Source organism: Thunnus maccoyii, chromosome 16, assembly GCF_910596095.1.
Source record: "Thunnus maccoyii chromosome 16, fThuMac1.1, whole genome shotgun sequence".
Classification (NCBI taxonomy): Eukaryota; Metazoa; Chordata; class Actinopteri; order Scombriformes; family Scombridae; genus Thunnus; species Thunnus maccoyii.
Window position 1 is genome coordinate 25518807 of NC_056548.1, and position 17795 is coordinate 25536601.

General features: G+C 41.9%; 1 protein-coding gene across 3 annotated transcripts; it reads left to right on the plus strand.

The window, feature by feature from the left end:
* The first annotated feature begins 1312 nt into the window (after positions 1-1312).
* rab3gap2 (RAB3 GTPase activating protein subunit 2 (non-catalytic)) lies at positions 1313-17744 on the plus strand. Of its 3 annotated transcripts, XM_042437038.1 has the most exons (36): positions 1313-1451; positions 1553-1731; positions 3034-3125; positions 3776-3893; positions 4010-4091; positions 4403-4450; positions 4645-4720; positions 4880-4981; positions 5150-5249; positions 5809-5907; positions 6264-6412; positions 6593-6672; positions 7173-7265; positions 7377-7516; positions 7970-8165; positions 8333-8476; positions 9027-9109; positions 9204-9268; positions 9361-9451; positions 9742-9863; positions 10042-10255; positions 10483-10580; positions 10792-10900; positions 11056-11216; positions 12229-12403; positions 12591-12770; positions 13044-13150; positions 13347-13413; positions 13624-13694; positions 13798-13833; positions 13945-14019; positions 14806-15021; positions 15447-15536; positions 15669-15893; positions 16075-16239; positions 16779-17744. In XM_042437038.1, exons 2-36 carry the CDS (start codon positions 1623-1625, stop codon positions 16929-16931), a joined length of 4131 nt encoding a protein of 1376 aa, XP_042292972.1. In that variant the 5' UTR covers positions 1313-1451; positions 1553-1622; the 3' UTR covers positions 16932-17744. The 3 variants fall into 3 exon arrangements, with proteins under 3 accessions (XP_042292972.1, XP_042292971.1, XP_042292973.1); XM_042437037.1 differs by having other exon boundaries at positions 1313-1731; XM_042437039.1 differs by having other exon boundaries at positions 1313-1731; positions 3037-3125.
* Positions 17745-17795: the final 51 nt, after the last annotated feature.

A 17795-nucleotide genomic window follows, 5' to 3' on the forward strand; every position in this document is an offset into this window, starting at 1 on the left:
TCACTTATGTAGGGCAACATACTTTTTTTAATGTAGCCAGTTAGCCAGTAAGTAGAATCATGTACATTTCTTTGTCTGTTTTGTTGAATAGTGGTGTATATTTTTGTTTTTGCTGAGGATAACTGGTGTTACACCCAGATATTTCCAGCACCTACAGTACCATAGGATAGAGTTTTCAGCCACTGTGTCTAAAACACTAGTGGTTTTGATGTTAGTCTGTAGAATTACAAAGCACTGGCCTTTTTGCTGAAGCTGCTATTTTCCGTTGATGTTCAACAGTCATAGAATGAGAGCATTGAAGAGGAGGATGAGCTACCAATTTCTCACAGACAGTAAAGACCAGAAAAGCAACCATGAGACTCATAACACTCTTATGAGCAAACTGAAGGAGAAACACACTCTAGTAATGTATTGACATATCTGACTTGCTATACACGGTGTAATTGTGTAATGAGTGCATGAAATTAATTAGCTCAGTTGTTATTAAAAAAAAATGTCATCCTAACATTAACCTACTGCCCTCATATAGTATGATGTAGCTTGTCATATAGCAACACACAAGTATTGCATTTAATTAAGTATTTTTAAAGGACCAATGTGTAGAATTTAGTGGCATCTAGCGGAACAGACTTGGTAGAAATGATATATAACTCATGTGTTTGTTTTAATTACTGTATAATCACCTGAAAATAAGAATCATTGTGTTTTCGTTACCTTAGAATGAGCCCTTTATATCTACATAGGGAGCGGGTCCTCTTCCACAGAGGCTGCCATGCTGCAGCAAGACAGCAACTAGAATATATGAATGCACCTTGTATATCAGTGACATTGGGTTTAGCTGCCTTGCCAGCATGGTTTTCCACAGACCACTGTATGTATAATTGAAGAACAATGCACAATCTACAATTAAAAATATATACCATAATGATTGATGTTATGAGTACAGCACTCTAAAGTCGAGCATTGGAAAAAAAGCATGGCTGAAGAGGAGTCACCACTGGCCACTCAAACATACATCTACCGCCCTCTGCTGAACAAACCATAACCACACACTTCTGCAAATACCAGTAAATTATACTGTAAATTATACTTTAAATTATACAGTCAATCGTACAGTAAATTATACTTTAAATTGCACAGAAAATTAAACTGTAAATTATACAGTAAATTACACAGTAAATGATACAGAAAATTATTTCATTTATATTGATAATTTCAGTTACACACTAAACATTTTATTTTGGCAAATCTTTTGAGTCCTCCTTTGTAAACGTCTTACTCCGCTTTTATTTTGAAAAGATGGACTCTCTAACCCGGAAGTACATCAGTGTTATTATGCTAGCGATGTGTCATCAACAACACATCAGTACAAGGGTGGGAACTGCAAATATAAGGAAAAATAAGAGTACCAGGCACTTGTTAATGTTTCTTTAGGGGACCGTTTTAAACTAGTAAGACATCCTGGTTTTGTTAGCAGGCTGTCATTAATGTTAACACGATAGCAGGACTCGCAAACGGACTCAAACTGCTAAGCTACGTTGATCTTTTACAGCTGGACTGTTAGCAAGCAGGCTAACTGGCTGATTCCCTGTCTGCTGGGGTCCTGACGGGACGGGAGAGAGATGTCCTGCAGCTTATTGGAGTTTTGTCGGCTCCAAGAGCTCAAAACGGTCAGGGACTACTTGTTCCAGAGCCAGAAAACCAAACCAGTGGAGGAGAAGAATCAAGCAGGTACTAAACAAAGTAGCTAGACCGGACTTATGCATTTCTGTGGAGAGTTACAACAAGTCTTCTCACTTCTCCACAGTCCAGTTAGCTACCTGTGGATGTTGCTACTCATAGCTCTAGTCAAACAAAGTTACAGCTATCTACGTTAAAGGCTATAACGTGTACGTATAGCTAAATAACGTAGTTGCCGTAGTTAGCAAGACTGTAGGGAGATGGGAACAGACATATTTGGTCACATGTTAACGTTAGAGAAATTAAATAATCATGAGTTACATCATGTAAGTTAACCATCCTCCTAGTGTGCATCAGTTTTTCATGTAACTTTTGAGTGTGGTATAAAATAAACTCTTGCACATCTGAGACGTACCTAAATGCGTCTTGCATAATTCCACCAATAATAACGGTTTCTGGTGGCCTGGCTGTAGAAATAAAGATACAGTATAGTATGGCAAGGCTTTGTAAAGTGAAGGATGAATGGAGCTTCATCTGTGCTCTGCAATACCGTCAGAGCACTGAAATGGGAGGAGATCTGTCTGCCCTTTTTGCTATGAGTCATCCCACATGAGGCACCTGAATACATCACTGCGGGATGCTCAACAAGAAAAGAACATAGACACTAAAAGGGCACAGGCCCTTGTTACACTCGAGCAACACACACATGCACGTCTCCATTAACTGTTGAAGAAATAGATGATGATGTGTGTCATCACCGCAGCCTTTTAGCACATTGACAATGGTCCCCACACACACTGCACTAACGCACAATGTATTATAGATGTCCATGGCAACAGGATTTCATCTTGGATTATGCTACTCGTTCTGTCACATTGTCTTCCTCCCTCTCTTGAATATTTTTAGGTTATCTGCCTGTAGCTCAACCTGTGCCCGCCCTTCCCCTCTTGTTCTCTCTGGTTTAGTCTTTTTCTGGTTGGGTAGAATGACGTTTGCATTTCTTTGATCTGTTGATATTTTGAGCACTTCCATTAACCCAGTTGCTTGCCAGAGTTTCGCCTGTAATTTTACATCCCTCCTCTTGGAACTGAAAGATATTCGCTGTGTGTTGGCCTTTAGAAATGGATAAATAACCTGTCTGTAAGTGCCTGGTCATATGAATAGAAAGACTTTACCTATAATTTGTACAAAAATTGTAGTGATTTGATCTTTAAGACTTGAGAAAAAGGAGCTCAAACACTCAGGAGGGTCAAACCTATGCATAAGCTGCTCTGTCAGCATGACTTCTCAAAGTATAACCAATTTTTAATGAGATGTCTCTGCATGTTCTCTGTATCTTTTACCCATCCGCAGCAGAAAATGAGCTGTCTTGGGACACTTCTGACTGGGAGGCAGCATGGGATAGCGGTGATGGAAAAGAGGAGGAAGCCACTTCTGCAACAACGGTCTGTCCTTCTTTTGTATTTCATTATATATTCTCATATTCTCATTTTTTCTATACAATATTAAGCAACAGGTGTCCTGTGGTTTTACAAAGCAGCCTCAGTTGCTCACAAAGGACAGGATAAATTATATTTAAATAATAAATATATTCATTTTATGATCAATTATCCCATATTGTAGCATTTAAACCACTGGATGCAATTGAATTGTTAGATGATGTTGGAGAAAGTCACAAACAGAGAATATACTTGTGGTTTAGTGACAAAACACTCGCCCACCTCCACAGAGAATGGCAGCAGGAACTTTGGCTTGGTTTTGTGTTGGTTGGTGGGAAGCCAGTGAGGGATCGCATGTTTGTTGCTGCTGTATTTTTGTTCTTGTTTGTTGGGCTCCCTGCACAGAGGAGTTTTGGATCTAGGGTTAAGGTACAGTTTTATCCAGAGTACAGGGGAATTGGACATTCTAAATTTGTGAAAGACTGGAGGAAATATCCCCCCAAATAAATGAACAAAAACATTGTCCAGGGCTGTTCACATTTACTCATATTTGATATTGAATTCAAGGTGCTGTATGGCTATTACTTGCATCATTTGCAGATATAAAGTAAAAGAGTAAAGATCCCTCTCCACTGACTTTCCTCTTCGCTCTGCAGGTGGAGGAGGAGACCACGGGGCAGAGTGAACCGTGGCTGCAGGATTGCATTGTGTCCCTGTCGCCCTGCTCTGACCTGCTAGTGGTTGCCCGTGAACAGAAGGCTGTCTTTCTCTCAGGTCAGATACTCTCACACACACACACACACACACACACACACACACGCACACGCACACTCCTCTCTAAATAAACAGAGGAGTTGTGTATTGCTGTTAATGTTTCTTGATTCCTACAGCTAAGTGGCGTACGGATGACAGTGGCAGAGAGGAGATGACCTTGGCTGTGTCTTGGACTGGAAGCCTCAGCAGTGATGAAGGGTGAGAGTAAATCAGATTAATATGAGAAGGAATAACGATGCTAAAAAGGCAACAAAAGAAATTATATTAGTACACATAATTAAGGAAGGTGATGCTGTATTGGAAGACAAAAGAAACTTTGAGGCAGGAATGGAAATAAACCTCAGGATGGAAAAGAAGATGAAGAGGAGTCATATTGAAAAGGGATAGTTGTTCAACAGCAGATAAAACAAATAGAGCACGAGATGAACGTTATGTTCTTGAGAGACAGAGCTGCAAAGTGAATTCTGACAGATTCTGCATCCTACTCTGTGTATATTTTCTCTCTGCAGAGAGTGTGTGAGCAGTGCCATCTGTATACCCCTGGCAAGCCAGAAAAGGTAAGAGTTACCAGTGTGGGTGACTGAGAAAACACCTGCAGAATGGCAAAATGCCTGTGTGTATGTATACATGTGACAAGAGCTGGTTTTAACAGTGTATATATATGTGTGTGTGTGTGTGTGTGTGTGTGTGTGTGTGTGTGTGTGTGTGTGTGTGTGTGTGTGTGTGTGTGTGTGTTTGTGTGTGTGTGTAGGAGCTCCACAGGACGACCTGACTGGACATGTGTCGTAGTGGGTTTCACTTCTGGCTATGTGCGCTTCTACACAGAGGTACCTTATCAATGTACAGCAGTACAACCTCATCACTATTTTTCATGTACTGCAGTGCTGTTGTAGTCTGTGCTACTAATGACTTGTTCAGATAGTCAGCAGTGAAAAAATTAAAACCAGTCCTTAAATATTAAGGAATGACATGTGGTTTCTTGTCAGAATGGGGTTCTGCTCCTGGCCCAGCTGCTGCATGAGGACCCTGTGTTGAGACTCAAGTGTCGCACATATGAGATCCCTCGTCATCCTGGAGTAACCGAGCAGGTAATACATACTCCGGCCATTGCTGTCACACCTGTGGAAATTCTGTTCAAGTTCTTTTATTGGGAACACATATCTGTAGTTAAATCTCACAAGCTTTATCCTGAGCTATCAAGTTTATCCTACGGTCTTCTTCAGCACATGTATGATAACTGATTTGTTTGATTACAGCATGAGGAGTTGAGTATCCTGTATCCTGCTGCGCTGGTCACCATCGATGGCTTCAGCCTCTTTCAGTCTCTGCGTGCCTGCAGGAACCAGGTGGCAAGAGGTACTGCTACTTGTGTGTGTGTGTGTGAGAGTGTGTGTGCATCTGTCAGGGTGTATTTTCATGTAAATGCTTGTGTGTGTCCATTATAGTACGAGAGTTAGAGGGTTCTAGTATTAAATGTTACAGTATGTTAACAAAAGATGTTTTCTTCACTTGCTGGCTGGGTGGATAGAGTTTGCCACAAAGCATTCAGGTACAAAGGAGACATACACATACTTACATGTGTAAGCACACCCTTATAGTCTCTAGAGGGTTAGTCAAGCTTTGGCAGGGTTTCACTGAGTATCTGTGTATTAGCGCTATGTGTGTGTGTGTGTGTGTGTGTGTGTGTGCGCCTACCGTATGCATGAATATGTTTTAATGCAGTCGTTGGTACTATTAAAGGGCAGTACAACAGTTTTAAATGTAGCTAAATGCAAGGCAGGTCTACTAACCAAAAGCCACCAATAGATGATGAAATCCCTCGTTACCAAACTTTGGTAATACTCTTTTTTTTTTTTTTTTTCATTGAAGTTGCTTCCCATGTCATCAACTGCTCTTTCCATCCTTGTCCGTCCAGCTGCAGCAGCAGGTAGTGATGTCATCCAGCCTCCTCCCCTGGCCTATAAGAAGTGGGGTCTGCAGGACATGGACACCATCGTGGACCACAGTAGTGTGGGTAAGAGTGTTTATGAAATACTATTTGATTTTTGTTTAGTGACAGAGCCTGGAGGTAATTCTGCATTATTACTGCATTACAGCATTTTTCATCGCAGATATGAATCACTGAAAAAATTCTCACAGTATTTAGACAAAAAAACTTATTGGAGAACGAGCAAACCAGATGTGTTCTTTATTATGAATAAGAAGAAAAGAATGAAAGTCCTATCCAGTGGAGTGGATGCTGGGAGGAAATTCCTTCGTTTAAAATAAATCAAATGAATAATTAATTTTCACAGGAAAGTATCAGTTCAGTAATACATATCATTTTCTTTCTGCTCATTCCTGTTCTCACTCAATCTCTCCTTCTGTTAGGTATCATGACGCTGTCTGTGTTCGATCAGATGAAGAATGCCTCTATCCTGGGGGGGTTTAATGCTTCAGTCAAGGGCAGCCCCCCTGCCATGAGCCAGTACATCGCTGTGGGAGGTGGACCGTACACAGGCTTTTACTATGCTGTAGAGGTGAGAGGTGACAATCAGCCTTTAAATATGTTAATCTGCAGAGAAATACACTATGTACCAACACAAACAGTGCAAATGATCTGCAAGGGGCCACAGAAAACATGAGTGTGTGGGGAAAAAATGCATTTTTGAGACTTTGATGAATAAATGTGGCTTTTATCTGTGTCTCTCTGTCCTCAGGGAAGCTCCCAGCCTCTTCTCTCTCACGTGGCTATGGCTGTGGCCAGTAAACTGACCTCAGCCCTCTTCAGCGCTGCCAGGTGCGGTAGTGTGCGTGTGTGTGTGTAAAACTGTGCTTCCATGTGTGCATCTGCAGAATGAACACTTTCTGAAAGCAATTAAGAGCTTCATTAGACAAAAAAAACAAGTGAATGAGTAATAATACCAGTGGAGCAGGACAACGCTAACAACCACAGCTCAGTTTGTGTCCTGGATTGTTAAAACAACAAACAAGGTTGTCCAGTGTTTCTGTGTGCCTGTGTGTGTGTGCTCTTAATTCCTGTCAGACACACACACACACACTTAGGGACTGAATTCTGCACTGTTGACAATCCTCTACAGCTGTAACAGCACAAAGCAGCCCAATCAATACTCTGAATTGTTGCCCGTTCTCTGCTAAATGCTTAATCCATACTGGAGCGTATTTTGCTTTTATCTTCCCTTGAGTCTCCTTTCACTCTCTACTGTATGTCTTTCTTTTTACATGGATTAATCATTTTATTTGTCTCTTACTCTCCGTCTCTCACTTTCTTCCTCTCAGTGGATGGTTAGGTTGGAACAAGAACAAGAATGAAGAGGAGGCTGTCCAGAAACAGAAGCCCAAGGTGGAGGCTGCAACACCTTTAGGAGTCAGGTACCAGTCATGATATCTTAACTAATATAAAGCAGCAGTTCTCTTTGTGCTCAATTGATGCTGGCAATATGAAGCTTGTCCTTTCTCTTGAACCTGACCTCTGTCTTCCAGATTTGGTCTCCCAGACTCTCGTCGCCATGGCGAGTCCATCTGTCTGTCCCCCTGCAACACGCTGGCTGGAGTGACGGATGACTTTGGTCGAGTCACGCTGCTGGACTTGGCCAGGGGCATTGCCATCCGCATGTGGAAAGGTGAGGAGGAAGATGAGAGAGATGAACAAGGAATAAAGCTTGATTTATACTTCTGCGTTAAGGGGCTGCATCATACCTACGACGCCAATTTGCAAATGAGTAAATAATAAAGAGGTTTTGTACAGGATCTTTGTAAAGGATTGAATAGATAAAGAAAGGAGTGGTGCTAAGGAGGTAGAGCTTTTATTTCCCTCTCATATCTTCTCTTTCTGTTGTGTCTATTCAGAGTTATGTGACCTTGGCTCACATGACAATGATCGAATACAGAAATAACTTTGTGTTAAAAGTGAAACATTTAAGTATTCATGAGGTCCAAAAGCACAAAACATTGAACTTGGCATGCTTGGCACGCTGTCTATCAAAAATTTATAGCCTTGGTTCCTTCTTGAAAATCAGTTGTGATGTCAAATCATGAAATCATGTAAAGATAACTATTCATTCATTAAACTTCAGGTTACAGAGATGCCCAGCTGGGTTGGCTGCAGGTTCCAGAGGAGCGGGGGGATCGGGAGCACTCCCCCTCTGTTTCCCTCCCCAGACGGCATGCTCTGTTCCTGGTGATCTATGCCCCTCGCAGGGGAATCCTGGAGGTTTGGGGGATGCAGCAGGGGCCTCGAGTTGGAGCCTTTACTGTGGGGAAACACTGCAGGTATACACAATGCACTCTCATAATCACTCTCATTCACTTTCTCTTACTATTAGAGACGCTTCGCATTAAAAGCAAAACAGAAGAGTCAGACACTCAAGGACAAACAAACTAGGGAGTAGCTCACAGTGAAGTTTACAATCCTCTGATGTGTGTGTTTGCTCCTCCAGGTTGCTGTATGCCGGCTATCGTCTGATGGGGGTGAACAGTGTGACAAGTCAGGGCTGGAAGCTTCACACCCAGCAGGTGTGTCTGCTGGATCCCATCACAGGAGCACTGAGGACAGTGAACATCCCCTTCCACCTGGCTCTCAGGTTGGCACACAGAGAAGAACACACATACATTAACCTTAAAGACACTGTAGGTCAGCTGTTTGTCATGCAGGCATTTTTAACACTGCGGTTAGAGTTTTTCTGTAGGACTGCTTGCAGACTTGGGGTGTTGATATATTTTATTCTGAGAATATTTCACAACCCATCTAAGTATTTGTCATTGTATGCAGGAACAGCAGTTCTCTATTGTGTCGAGACTATTTCTTCACCCTACATATTCTATATGTATTCCATAGTCCATATATGTAAGTAACTTGAACAAACTTCCTTTTTCAGCAAAGAAATAGACACTATTTAACTGGATCCATGAAGAACCTCCTACTGTAACACAATGGTGTAGAGACATTTTGGAGTTTTTCCAAGGGAAAGGCTCAGTGCCAAAATAAAAAGAAATGACAGTAGTCATTTTAACTCCGGTATTGGGCTGGCCTCCAGCCCACAAGCTGTTAAAGATGTCCTTTTAATGCCCTTCTACTGCTACCAATCCATCCAAACCTCATCTCACTGTGTCCTCTGTGTTCACCCCCATCAGTGACAAGAAGAGCGAGCGAGCCAAAGACATGCATCTGTTAAAGAGACTGACTGCTATACTAAAGAGCAGAGAGGTGGAGCCTGGTAAGAAATACAAGATGTGTAGATAGAAGTATGAGATTTAGAGAGAGTTTGGCTTTTTTGTTCCTCTGTGTGTTTATTTATCTTTTCTTTTCAGATATTTTGGAGAGCGAAGCCAAAAGTGTGCTGCTGGATATCAAACACCCTGCCATTAAGAAGCAGGTATGATCAGAGATGAATATAAATGCCCAAACTCACTATTAGACAGCAGTGACAGTCAAATTTCTAAGTGTGATCTTTGCTTTTACCTTTAGGCTTTGGAGTCTCTGCTGGCAAACAAGAATGCCCCTGTGTCTTGTCTCACTAACATCACATCCGCCTTATATGACTCTCTGAAGCAACAAGGTAGTATCGATTCATCTGTGAGAGACATTTTTTTTTCTGTGATATTAAAATCTGGTTAACTGAAGTGTGTTATATGTGTATTTTCAAAAGGACAAAATAATCTGTGTTACAGATTACTGTATTATACTGTATAATACTGTATTTTTGCAATGAATTTGTTATTCGTTGTTCAGCCAAATACCTACAATGTAAGGTAAATGTAAAATGTTTAAGTCATTCAGATGAAAGTTTTTGTGTACACGTCATGCATATTTGATGCTTTTCTCTTCATGATGTGTTCTTCATCACAGACCCTGAGGGAGTGGGTTCAGTGTTAGTGCAGCTCTGCTCTTCACAGCTGAAACTGCTGCAGCTCTACACTGACATCCAGAACCTGCACTCTGCTGCAGACACAGAGGCCTCCTCTGAAGCTGTGAGAAGATACACACACACACACACACACAATCCTTGTTGCTCACTTAAATCTTTGCAACAGAAATAGTTCTTATGTAGACTAGGTTAAGGTTTGGTTAAGGTGTTTTTGCTTGGAGGTCACCATAAACAATATTATTAATTATCCCTCATAATTCCACTATAATATCCCCCCCCAGCTGGACTCTCTTGAGGGCATAGAGGATGAATTGTCCCGCGTGGGCCCCACCTTGCAACGCTATGCCCAGCTCACCTCCAGACCCAGCGTTTCATTTGCCCAAGACTCACCAGACTCACCCCTGCCCGCCAAAGCCTTCCTCTCCCAGATGGAGTACAATGAGGAGGGGCAGTTAAGTGTTATCCGCGGGTCTGAAACTGAGTGGAACAAGCTTGGTAAGGCAACACAAGTTTGACCCACTTATACTAGAATAATAGATATTTGTAAATGTCAGCATGGCATTGTCAAGTATAAAGAAATCTCTTTTGACAGCGACATGCTTGGTGTTTATCTCACAGCAGACATTTAACTTAGTAGAACTTGTGTAGAACGCAGTGTGCGCGGGACAATGTTGCCAGTCTGTGATAATGACTGAGGGTTTGCTCTTGTGTGTTCTGTGTAGGGAACTTTCTATTTTGGGGTTGTCTCTCTGGAAAAAGCCCACTACATAAAGTCTGTGACACACTACAGCAGGCTGGCATCAGTCCACAGCAGCTACTGGTAAGGTGGAGGAAAAGACTGATGGAGGGAATGACTTATGATTGTTATATTGTGTTAGATAACTAGATGAGCATATTAATGAAATGTTATTATTGTTACTATCCCATAATCCATATCCCTTCTGTTGTTGTTTTCATAGCAATGGTTTTTTCTTGACTTTAACATTTCATTTTGAATCTTGTCTTCTCTTGCTTCCCTCTCTTTCTGTCAGTCTCTGTTGCTAAGCGTTTGGTTGCAAAGGGAGAAGGAGGTGCTACAGAAACCAGAGGAAAGTGTTAGAAACCTTCACACACTACTCATCACCCTCAGCAACATGAAAGGTGTGTATTCCTGTACAGTGTGTGAAGCTTGGTTTACATGTGTGTCTCTTAAATGGACAGCGGAGGATACCTCACATCTTGGCTTGATTTCAGATACATTTTATTAGTGAAAAAGTATGATGGGAAGATAAAATCACTCCTTCTCCTTTCATCAGGTGCAGTTGACGAGTCATGGGACACCCAGTCTATCTCCCCCTGGTGGCAGCAGGTCCGCTGTACATGCATCCAGTCGCAGAATGCTGCCGCCGCTCTGCTGGCTGCCTTCGTTGCTCATCGAGCTGCTAAGGCGAGCATCACCAGCCGGGCTGACAGCAAGGTAGAGAGAACTCACATGCACACACACTGGTGCACTCATTGGGCAGTGCCATTAAAAATCACAAGAGGGAATTAATGTAGAACAAGAATCGTTTAATATAGGAGGTTAGTTTTGGTGATGTCACAGCTGGAAAAACAAATAATTATTCAACAAAAGTTGTTCGATTTCACCCATAGTCACTTTGTTTCCAGAGCACCACACCCACCTCTACTGAAACAGGCAGTTTTGGGGCCGTTAACATAACTTTCTCCCTTGACATACCATGGGTGCTAAATGATACTTCTTCCATCCTCACTTTTTCTGTCCCCCGGCCCTTTAAATGCATCTCAGAGGAGACTGAGAGTGAGGAGGCTCTCAGTGGGGCTTTAAAGGACGAACCACAGGCTTGTCAGCTGATCTGAGGGACAGTAAAATGAACAGACTGTTGTGGAAACAGCTTTACTGTATGAAAATATTACACATGTAGAATCTGAATCATGAAAACATTTTCTTTTTCTTTCCCTTTCCAAATGCATCTTTGCTTGTTCAGGAAAAATATACACTTTTACAGTCAGTAAAGTTATCACTAGTTATTATTAGTCCTATAATATCATCCTGAGCCTGAAAAGGACGTCAGACTTACAGTACCTGTGCTCTTACACAAACTAATTTGACTATAAATTGTATTTTTTTCAGTAATAATCATACTTTTCTATTTGTGTTATTTTTGTCAGTCACATTGTGTGATGGCCTAATGCCACAATAAATCTATAATCAGTATTGGAGCAGTAGTTATTAGACAGCAGGTGTTTTTCTTTGTAACTATCACTTTATTATTTCTACACATGTGATCATTTTTTTAACATGTATTGCTAGTTGACTTCCTCACTAATGTGCAGTAGTTCTGTACATTCGTTATAAAAATAGGAAAACTCCTTGCTTCAGCGTCATTCAGCACTAAACCTGTACTGGGCATATCCTCAACCACACACTCACTGGTTTTGCCACTTGTCTATGTGTTTGTGTGTGACAGTTGCAGTCGGAGTGGGAGGCGGTGTCTCTGGAGCTGGAGCAGTGGGTGGTGTGTGTTCGCCAGCTGGAGGACGTGCTGGTGCTGCAGACACTGCTGTTGGTGCCTCCACCCCAGGGATCAGCAGGGGGCGCTGCAGCACAGTGCTCCATCAAAATACTGCTGGAGGGAGGCACAGGTCAGCTGGAGAGAGGAATATCTTACTTTCTTATTAGTTTGTCTGTCTTGCTTTCTTTATTTTGTTATGTTTTTTTCCCCTTTTCTGGGTTTTTTTTTCTTTTTTCAGTATTCATGTTCTGGTTGTGGCTACTTCAGACTCATACTCTTATGTTTTAATTGGATTCTTTTCTCATCTATCCTCCAAGGTGGCATTACCGACAATGTTTCCAAGTGGGTGTTCAGGCATAACTTAGCCCCTGAGCGACTGAAGGAAATTCTGCAAAAGAGAGAAGACAAAGAGGTAGATGACAAACAGGAGCAGAAGGCAGATGAAGAAGGAAAGGATGAGAAGGAGAAAAACCAAGAGGACCCAGACAGAACAGCAGGTCAGGACCTAGAAAGACTTCTGACATACATACAGTACAAGTCAAAAGTTTGGACACACTTTTCCATTCCCTTGAATGAGAAAGTCTGTTCAAACTTTTGACTGGTTCTGCACATCTGGATATTAAAGGACACATTAACTCTCACGTTGGAGAACTTAAAAAGTTGTCAGTACGTTTTAGATTCATGTCGCTTGAGCAATGTAATGACCGTTCACACTATTTCATCAACCTTCTTTATACCCTGAACTTAAACACTGTCCACTGTTTTTCCAGAGCTGTTGCGGGCAGTGTGCCAGCGGTTCCCACACTCCCTCTCACCCGACTTGCTCTTAGCCCACTGCTGCTGGGAATATGTGGTGCAGTGGAACAAAGACCCAGAGGTACATATACATACACACATATGCATAATGTAGTGTTATCAGCTTAGGTCTTACCTCAATTCATTTAGTGTACAGTACATTATATTATCACTACTTGCTGCAACAAGCCAGTTTCCCAAGAGCTCAGAAACAAGGATGACAAAGAACCAATCACCTTTATTCTTAAATCCAGACTTGCACCTGCTTCTCTTCCTAGGTGGGTCGATACTTGTCCTGGGCTGTGGAACATTTGAAACTGGTCTCCAGTCCACATATCCAACTAGGTGAGAGGCTCACTGACTTGTTTTATACATGCATACTAATAATCGTCATGTGATCATGGCAGCCTCTGCAAATAATGCGTGGGTTATTTGTTATCATATTCATGATAGTGTCAACTAAAGTCTTTACTTTTGTGTTATTCAGATCATCTACAGGCTGTATTTTAAAATGACAGTGATTTGTGTATCATGAGACTTGAATTTTTCTCACAGGTATTTGTACAATGATGTGGAGTACGTTCATTGTCAAGCGTTTCTCAGCAGCAGCCTTCCTCATGGAGAAGGTTAGTCATGCATACAGTATACAGCAATGTCTGTGCATCTATTATTCTGCTGTTGAGTCTTTCAAAAATGTTTACACTCTCTCTTACACTTTTTTTTTTTCAGGTGGGGAAAGCACCCAAAGATCGCTTATGTCGACGAGTAAGTGATTAATTCTTTTTATATTGATTTTGATAAGATGAATTCCAGTGTAAAGTGTTGCAGTAAACGTATGACGTGGCATATTAAGGGTGTGTTTGTTATTGTGTGCAGGATGTAGGGATGGGAGACAAAGCCATGACATCATTCCTGGGCTGTTGTGCTCAGCTGCTGCAGATCCTCATGGAGGTGACTGGACTATTGGTTAACAATCAGTGCCCTTTGTATTTTACAAACTACTATGTAAGTAAGGAGATAACACAACAAAGCATGGAGAATGAGCAGCGGCCTGCATCAATCCAATACAAAGCATGGACAGTGTATGAAGCTAGCAGCTTCAACATGATCTATGCTTTGTTTTTTCTTCCTTTTGGATTTGACATGGAGTAAGATACTGTATTATAAACAGCACCATGACGTTTTGCATTTAAATTGCAGCACCTTTGGGCTTGTGTAAGTTTTGAGGCTTTTTATTATGCATTAGGAGATTTATTGGCTTTATATTCATTTATTCCATATATTAATTAAGTCTTATACCATCTGATAATATTTATAACAAATCTAATTTTAAATGAATCTCATTCAACATATAGTTCATAGTTAGCATGTTGGATATGTTGCTATTGATACAGTTCATGTATTAGTTTCTCAGCAGAATTTGTTTTTAAAAGTGCTCATGCTACTAGCTCCAGCTTCTACTACTTATGTACTGTCACTACTAATTACCGCCATTTCACTGCTACCACCACTAGTATTACTACTGTCACTACTAATAAGCCATTTATTTGTGATTTAGGTCTTGATGTCCTGTTTAGTAAACTCTAACTCTTGAACACACTTGATAGGTGTTTGATTTCTCACCCAGCTGGCTAACTTCAAATGTGTGCATGTGGTGAATTTTAACTCAACTGTGAGTTGAGATTAGAATGTGAATCAACCTGCTCTCTCCTCACCATCTCTTCTGTTCCCTCCCAGGCCGACTCAGCGGTGGAGGAGATTCCTCTTCCGGAGCTGTCTGTGGAGGAGGCGTGGTGCGGAGCAGAGGGCCCTGCCTCTATAGCTGAACTGGCCCTGGAGCAGAAAGGTGTCCACTACCCTCTGGTCCAGCACCACTGCCTGTTAGCATCCCTGCTACACGCTGCTATGACCTTTGTCCTGAAGGTCAAGCCGCTCAGTCTGTTCGACAGCAAGGTGAGAGGACGGAGTCATAGACACACAAATATCCATAGAGATCATTGTAAAAGATTATTGCATTACGCACTGATTCTAGTGTTAGTATGGTGTTTTTGAAGTAGGTACACAATTTGAATTTTATCTTACACTAAATTATTAAATATGTTTGTGGTTTCCATCACACCTATTATTTGGACTTTTAAATGTTAATTTACTTTGTCAAAATTGTTGTTGTTTAAATGGCATACATCTTATGGAAACATCTACTTTATGTCTACAGGCCATTTTTGAATGGAATACTTACTTACTTAAATATTACATACTTGACTCTTTTAGAGCTGCAGTTATTGAATTCATGTGGAAATAAATTTTGAAAATTAAACACTGTAGTCTTCATCTACTTGTGCATCAACACGTTTTTAATTGTGTGTATGTTGTTCCAGGGCAAGAATGCTTTCTTCAGAGATCTGACGACCATTCAGCTGATGCCCAGTGGAGACACGGACCCAGGCCTGGTCTCACTACGACAAGAGGTGAGAAGTGAACTTTGATGTAGAGAAGGAAATCACTGCTTTTTTGTCTCAACACCTCTCATCTTATTCCATCTCCTCATTCTTCATACCCTATTTCTCATCTCTGCTTCCCACATTCCTACTCTGCCTCAGTTCCTCCTGCGGGTGCTGACCGGCTGGGTGCAGGCTATAGATGATCCTTCCAGCTCCGCCTCTGGGACCGGGTCCCCCCCATTACCTTCTAATGGCCCCAAGGCTGACTGGTGGCCCTCGCTCTGTCTGGAGCTGGGCACGTTGCTGCAGGTCAATCCTGACATCCTGCGACGGCACCTCGTCTGCGAGCTCTACAACCAGGGCCTGGACCTACGAGCTGAGGAGGTCAGCAAAATAACTGAGCGCAGTTCAGAATGTTGCTGTGGCTCAAAGTCAAGAATGGCTCCAGAGCATGACAAAACATTTGGTTTGCTATTTGGCACACAGAAGCTAAAATGAAATGACTATATTGAATTTTGAACCTGTAAGCTGACTACAGTGCTCATTCTGTGTGGTTATGATCCAGGTGATGTTAGAAGTGGAAGACAAGGACGTGCTGGGCTCTCAGCTGCTGGTGCTGACTGGTCAGAGGCTGAGCTACTCACTGCTTCACAGCCAGAGCCAGACGCAGGCTGCCATGGAGCTGCTGGCCCGCCTGCCCCCCACCCTCTGCACATGGCTCAAGGCTATGGTGAGAAATGTCTCAATAGCTATTGGATGGATTTATCTTCCCCTCAGGATGAATTGTAATAGCTGTGTTGACACTCTCACTTTTCCATCTAGCACCATCATCAGGTCTGTCTATGAATTTGGCCAATACTTTGGTTTATGACCAGATTTTCCCATCACCTTCAGTTATACTTCGTGTTTGGTGTTAATAAGCAAATGTTATGATGCCAACATGCTAAACTAAGATGGTAAACATAGTAACCATTTTACCTGCCATACATCAGCATGTTAGCATGCTGACAGTAGCATTTAGTTCACAGCAGTCTCACAGAGCTGCTGGTGTTGAACTCTTGGTTTTGTTGAGTAACAAACCAGACAGGAAGAGGATACAAATGTCCCTTTAAGGGAAGTGCTAACCAGTTTTCTTTCTATTGAAAATGGGTAATTCTGGGCCCATTTTCTTTAAGTAAATTTTAATATCATTAAATCCAAGACTACAGTTTTAAACTGACAGACCTGGCTGCCTGTTAAAAAAATATATGGAATATTTCTTTGCTGCAGGACCCCAGCGAGCTGCGGTGCCCCCTGGTCCCCCTGCCCCAGACCAGCAGACTGGTCGGCCGCCTTATTGAAATGCTGCCGGAGAACCACGCCCAGTACAGTCTGGCTCTTCACCTTCTGGAGGCCGTGGAGGCCCTCACAACGGAGGACTGACCCTGAGAGGGAGAGGGGTGGGGGGTGGAGATACCTGCAAAGGCATGACGACAGTGGGCAAATGGAGAAGTGATGAAGAAGAAGCAAGTGGTGCTGGGAGACTAAAGGAAGCAGAGATGTGTTATATGGTCACCGCAGAAAGATCCTCCACCCACCCTCACACAAAAAAACTAAACTGTTGACATTGTCCTGCCACTTCAGAATCTGGATCGTGGAGTCCGGAAGCATACACACATATGCAGCACACATGTAATGTCACGGAGGAGATTTTGTCTTTTGTTATTCAACTCATGTTAATATGATAAATTCATCCACACCACTTAATTGTAGAGGGCGATGATATATAGAGGGGAACTGATAGGCTTTTAACCTTTTTTTAATCCCTGATATTTTTGTGCATGTAACATAAATTATATTGAATACTTGTTATTGAAGAGCATTGTTAGGATACATTTATGAGATGGTTATTGAGGAATGGGGCATGTCTTTTCATTGTCATTTGTCAGTTTTTACTGTCTGACTCTCACCACTCCCACCTGACTCACATTCAAACTGATTGACTTTCAAAATCACTGTGTGGGTATCCTACCTGTGTGCCATTATCAACTTTCTGTTTGACATTTCTCCTTCCCTCTCATTGACAAGAGCGATGTATCATAAAGAAATATGGACCTTATTTTTTATTTATATATGCATTATGCATATATTTATATATGTACTAGCTGTGCCTGTACACCTCCTATTCTGTAGTCCCCCGTCCAGCTGCTTCCACTGGGCTAATCCAGTGCAGAATAAAGAGGTTTCCCAAACGCTTTCATGTTGTTCAGTGTTCTCTATTTGTTTCATTTTACTGACATTCAAAAC